Consider the following 6000-nt stretch of genomic DNA (forward strand, 5'->3'; position numbering starts at 1 on the left):
TCAACCCCATCTCTTATCACCATAAATTCTACAATTTTTTGCTAGAATATCATGTAATTTGTTTATATTATTCTTCAGTTAGGGAAGCTAAGTGGTACAATAGATAGAGTGCCAGGCCTGGAATCAGGAAGATATGAATTCAAATCTAGCCTCAGACACTAGGCAAGTCCTTTAATCTTATTTGCCTCAGTTTTCTCATTTATAAAATGAACTGGAGAAGGAAATGGCAAATTACTCCATTATTTTTGCCAAGAAAACCCTAAATGGAGTCATTGAAAAGTCAGACACAATTGACATGAGTAAACAATTCTTCAGTTACCTATTTTTTGCTTTCATCTTCTAAGCATGGCTTTAAAAAAAAGTCTAATTTGACTGATGAATTTCCCTTGCATCCCCATATGTTTCTTTAGAAATCTCCCCCTTTTCTGTCATATTGTTTATTTGTGTCACCAGAATTTTATTAGGAGCATTCATCAAATTGCTTGTCTTCTCAAGAAAGATTAGGGATAGAAGGAAAAGAAAGAATTTGGAACTCAGAATTTTAAAAAATAAATGTTAATTTTAAAAATACATATAATTAGGAAATAGTTGACAAAATAAAATTTAAAAATATGCATATTTTTAAAAAGATCATCCCATTAGAGAGAGCAAACTTTCCTTTTAGAATCTCAGGATATAGGATTTTGATATTTCTCTAACCTTTGTGAAATTCCAAATATGGAATGCCCATCAGACTCTGGTTTTTCTTTCTCTATAATAAACTCTCTTAATAATGATCAGTCACTTCTAAAAATTTCCACCACTTCTACTTTAGCAACAAGCCCACAAGTTATTGAACGTAAGCTGTGTCATCATTCGCCAGCTTCTGTCCTAAAAAGCCATCAGCAAAGGAGGATGAAGATACTAATGACTCCTATTTTTTGTTTCTCTCTGTGTGTCTTTTTGCAGCTAAGCGGTATATTGAAACTGATCCTGCAAACCGGGATCGTCGAACACCCATCACAATTGTGAAGCAAGGCTTTGAGCCACCCTCCTTCATGGGTTGGTTCCTTGGCTGGGACAACAGCTACTGGGATGTGGATCCGTTGGACAGGGCTATGGCTGAACTAGATGTCTGAGGAACCTAAGCCCTACCTGTTCTGGTGCCTTTGATAACTGCCCACCCAGTCTTCAAAGAGACTGATTCATGGCAGTTTCTTTCTTTCTTTTTTTTGTGTGTGTGTTTTTTGTTTTTATTTTTTACTGTAGTCTAATAGTTGTGCAATAATTGAACATATCCTAATCTTTGTGCTGTGGAGATTTCACATAATAAAGCTTACATGGGACATGTAACAATCTAAATACTTCTTTTAGTATGAGTAAGTGCTTACTGAATTTTTTTTTCTCATAATAGTTTGAATAGACAAACCTAGATCAATGAATTTCTTAGAACCATTAAATTGGAAGGAACCTTAAAAAATAAAATGTTAATCAACCAATTGGTAGCCATTTATTAAGGACTTAATATGTGTTAGGCCATTAGGCTAAACACTGGGAATTCAAATAAAAGGAAAAAGAAAGACAATCCTTGCTTCAAAGAGTTTCCATTTCAGTGGGGGGAAGAGACAAACTATGGGGGATGGGAGGCAAGGACAAACGAGGAGACAAAATTAAGAAGCAGTTCAAGGAGTCATGGACTGAGCTAAACTTGGAGCATAAGCATGGCTAGCATGGGTGCTTCCTCCAAGGATAAGCTCTCCCCAATCAAGAAGGGGACAATAGAGAGGGAGGTGATGAGATGGCCTCTGGGGAAGAAGTCTGTAAATAATCTGGAGTCATGGGTTGAACAGGCAGAGGCCACAAATAGAAAATCAAGACATCCTTGCCGAGTTTACTTTCTACTTGAAATTTGGAACAATAACTTTAAGTTGGAAAGAACCTTAGAAATCATCTAATCCAGCCCAATTATTTTACAGGGAAGGAAATAAAGACTCAGAGAAGTCTACAATATTTAGGAAAATGAGAGACATGTCAATTAAACTTAAAATTGTCTAATGCAAATTGTTTCACTATTTTAAAAAATGATCCTCATTTGTAACTTTTTCCCTATTAATATGATTCATATTGGAAAGTCATATTTATGTCAAAATGATTCCTCCCTACCCACAGTTGGTTGCTCATCTCCTTTTTGAAATTTTATAGTATTTTAAATTATTCTTCTTTCCTTAATTTGTGATTCAAGACGTTGCTTACTCTTTCCTGAACTCACTTTCTAAAACCTGGGTTTAGGTTAGTTTTGACAAGAGCAGTGTGAACTTAGGCAAGTTATTACTTTTTTTTTTTTTTTTCCTCCTGAGTCTCAATTGTGAAATGGGGCCATAGGGAGAAAAAAATCATTTTGTATCCTGGAAAATGTCATACATGAGCTAGCACTGTTGTGCCATGGATGGTCTGGATGTAGAGTAGAATTTTCTCTGAATGGAAAATTTGCCCCTGGCTCCCTGAGAAAATCCCAGAAGACAATTGGGATCATTTATTCTGAGGCAGGGATTGGGAAACCCAAGTTCCGCTGACTCATAGAATGAAATGAGATCACATGAAAATAAAATGTAGCTTAATCTAGGATTTGGTTTTGAAAAAAATGAAAACAAGCTTAATCTGTTTTAATATTTAAGAAGATGAAATACAAAGCTATTAAATATGATTTTCTCAAAATTCACTTCAACATTATTTTCAGTTTCCGGAAAGAGAAAGGAGAAAGAGGAAAGATAGGGAAAAGGAAAGATTGTATAGAGGAATTAAAGGATTAGGATAGAAGAGATCTGGGAAAGAAAACAAGAGAATCACAGAGTAGTAATGGACTATTCATCTCTGAGACACCCATCGAGGAACTGGCAGAGCAGAATACTAATACAGATCGTTTTGCTCCAAATCTAGCACATTTTCCAATTAGTCCAATTGTATGTGGTCACCTAGCTTCTGTTTTAACACTTCCAGAAATGGACAACTCCTGCACATATCCTGCTTTCCAACTTTTGAGATTCTGTGAAACAAAATTCTTCCTAGTCACCAGCCTCCTTAGAATCAAGGGTTAATGCTGGAAAGAAGTTCAGAGGCTATCTAATCCAATCCCCTCATTTTACAAGTGAGAAACTGAGGTCCAGAGGAGGTGAACAACCTGGCCAAATTCACACCGCAGGTTGCTGAGCTGAAACTACAAGCCCATTGTCCTGGCTGCATCCCTAGCACTCTCTGCACTGCTTGCACGATTTCTTTTTACTCCATCCCCCAGTAATTAAAGGATTGCTTGCATCAGGAATTTGCAAAAGAACGTGGTGATTAATGAATGTGGCTGCCGTCCCAGAAATGTGCAGGAAACTGAATGTAGGTGAAAATACCCACTTCCTTCCTCCCCTAATTCTTGACTTGAGCTCAAGGTGTATTCACTTGTTCATGGTGAAGGGAGGGATGGGGGGGGGTCAGTTTCAGAGGAGTGCCCAGTGAGAGGAAACAGGATTGAGCAACCAGGTTTCCTGTTACTCTCTGGATCTTCTCCAGTGGCTGGGCAGGAGAGAAAACATGTGATGGAAAATCTTACGCCCTTAACATATTTCTTTGATTTACTAAGGTGACATATTAGGAGAATTATGGCTTCATTGGTGCTTTAGTGAGCTGCTTGACTTAAGCTGATTGCAGTGGGCTTAGGGGCTAAAAGGAGATGGATAAATGCCCCTTCTGAGACTGCAAGCTTTTTGCAAATTCTACAGTATGAATTAAAGGGACCTTAAAAAGAGAGCAAATCTAACCTATTTGAAGGATGAGCCTGCCATACTGTGGAGTACTGGAATGGGATCTAGACTTGGGTTCAGACACTGGCTCTGATACCAGCTATGTAACTGGACAAGTCTTTTGATTTCCCTAAATCTCAGTTTTTTTCCATCCATCAATGGGGATAATATTTGTGCTATTTACCTTAACTGCTTCACTTTGTGAGTAAAGTGCTATGTAAGCCTTATAGATTTGGAAACATATAACCTATTTTTAAATAAAGCTCTTTATTTTCAAAATGTATGTATAGATAATTTTCAACATTCATTCTTGTAAAACCTTATGTTCCAAATTTTTCCTTCCTCCCTCCTCCCCCCTCCCCTAGAGAACAAATAATCCAATAGGTCAGACAAGTGCAATTCTTCTATACATATTTCCACAATTATCATGCTGCACAAGAAAAATCAGATCAAAAAGGAAAAACATGAGAAATAAAACAAAATAAAAATAGTATGTTGTAATCCATACTCAGTTCCCACAGGCCTCTTTCTGGGTATAGACTTTCTCCATCACAAGACCTTGGAATTGGCCTGAATCACCTCATTATTGGAAAGAGCCAAGTTCATCAGAATTGATCATCACATATTCTTGAGCCTTTCTGAACCTGCTGATAATTTCTTATAGAACAATAATCCATAACATTCATATTCCACAGTTTATTCAGCCATTCCCCATTGATGGGCATCCACTCAGTTTCCAATTTCTAGTCATTACAAAGAGGGTTGCCACAAACATTTCTACATGTGGGTCCTTTTCTCTTTTTTGATCTCTTTGGGATACAAGATGCAGTAATGACACGGCTGGATCACAGTTTGATAGCTCTTTGGGCCTAGTTCTAAATTGCTCTTCAGAATGACTACCAACAATGCATCAGTGTCCCGGTTTTTCCACATCCCCTCCAACATCCATCATTATCTTTTCCTGTCATTTTAGCCAATCAGACAGGTGCATAGTGGTACCTAATAGTTGTCTTAATTTGGATTTCTCTGATCAATAGTGATTTATTTTTTTTACATGACTAGAAATGGTTTTAATTTCTGAAAATTATTCATATCATTTGACTATTTACCAATTGGAGAATGGCTTGTGTTCTTATAAATTTGAGTCAATTACATATTTTAGAAATGAGGCCTTTATCAGAACGCTTAGATGTATTTTTTTTCTCAGTTTACCGCTTTCCTTCTAATCTTGTCTGCATTGATTTTGTTTGTACAAAACCTTATTAATTTAATATGGTCAAAATTATACATTTTGGATTTCATAATGTACTTCTTTTGGCTACAAATTCCTTCCATCTCCATAGATCTGAGGTAGCATATCCTTTGTTCTTATATTTTGCTTATATCACTCTATGTCTAAATCATGAACCCATTTTCACCATAACTTGATATAGGTTTGGGTCAATGCCTAGTTTTTGCCAAGAAATGTATAAACTATTAGTGAAGTAGGAGATAATAATAATAATAATAATAATAATAATGATGATGATGTAGTTTACTCTTAGTAAATGCCTGAGCACGAGTTGTAGGATTTTGGGTGTTGGGGACTACGGGACTGGAGCCAATAATCTCTAAAGTCCTAGCTCAAATATTGTATACTGTAATGCTTTGTGTTTTAAAATTCCTTCTGTTTCTGCATCCTTATTGTATGGATTGTAAAGTAGGCAATCTGATATATCAGTCTAAAATAATTTCATTAGAATGTAAATTTTTTAAAGGCAGGGACCAGTCTGCTTAGTACATAGCAGGTACTTGGTAAAATGCTAAAATTGATCCTAACCCCAAATGGGTTCACCGAAAGTCACACATGACTGAAATGACTGAACAACAACAAACATGTACCTCCAAAAGAAGTGGATATAAGTTTTTTAAAAATGGATTTTATTGCTATATTTGCTTTTATGTCATCCAGATTTTCCCATATATCCTCTTTCCCCTTCCCAGAGACATCCCTTATAATAATGTAAAGAAAATGAGGGAAAAGAAAAAAAAATTCAGCAAAAACCAATCCACACATAAAAAGCATATGATGTTATATGCAACTTTCCTATGGATAGTGAGATAGGTAGGTGATGGATAGAATGCAGAAGATAGAGTACTAGACCTGAATCAGCAAGACTTGAGTTCAAAACCAGCCTCTAATACCTATTATTTATATGACCCTAGGCAAATCACTGCCTACCTGTATATCTAT

The 6000-nt window shown here is 36.3% G+C and overlaps 1 protein-coding gene across 4 annotated transcripts in view; it reads left to right on the top strand.

Annotated features, from left to right (window-relative positions):
* Positions 1-1341, top strand: part of GSN (gelsolin) — a 77489-nt gene extending 76148 nt beyond the window's left edge. For all 4 annotated transcript variants that reach the window (XR_012486778.1, XM_074292951.1, XM_074292950.1 and 1 more), the window contains one exon: positions 949-1341. Coding sequence is in view for 3 of the 4 variants with exons in the window: in XM_074292951.1 (XP_074149052.1) it covers positions 949-1118 (170 nt within the window). In the remaining variant the exon portion in view is untranslated. The remainder of the gene's footprint in view (positions 1-948) is intronic.
* The last annotated feature ends 4659 nt before the right edge of the window (positions 1342-6000 follow it).

The sequence above is a fragment of the Sminthopsis crassicaudata genome, chromosome 2 (genome assembly GCF_048593235.1).
Source record: "Sminthopsis crassicaudata isolate SCR6 chromosome 2, ASM4859323v1, whole genome shotgun sequence".
Taxonomy (NCBI): domain Eukaryota; kingdom Metazoa; phylum Chordata; class Mammalia; order Dasyuromorphia; family Dasyuridae; genus Sminthopsis; species Sminthopsis crassicaudata.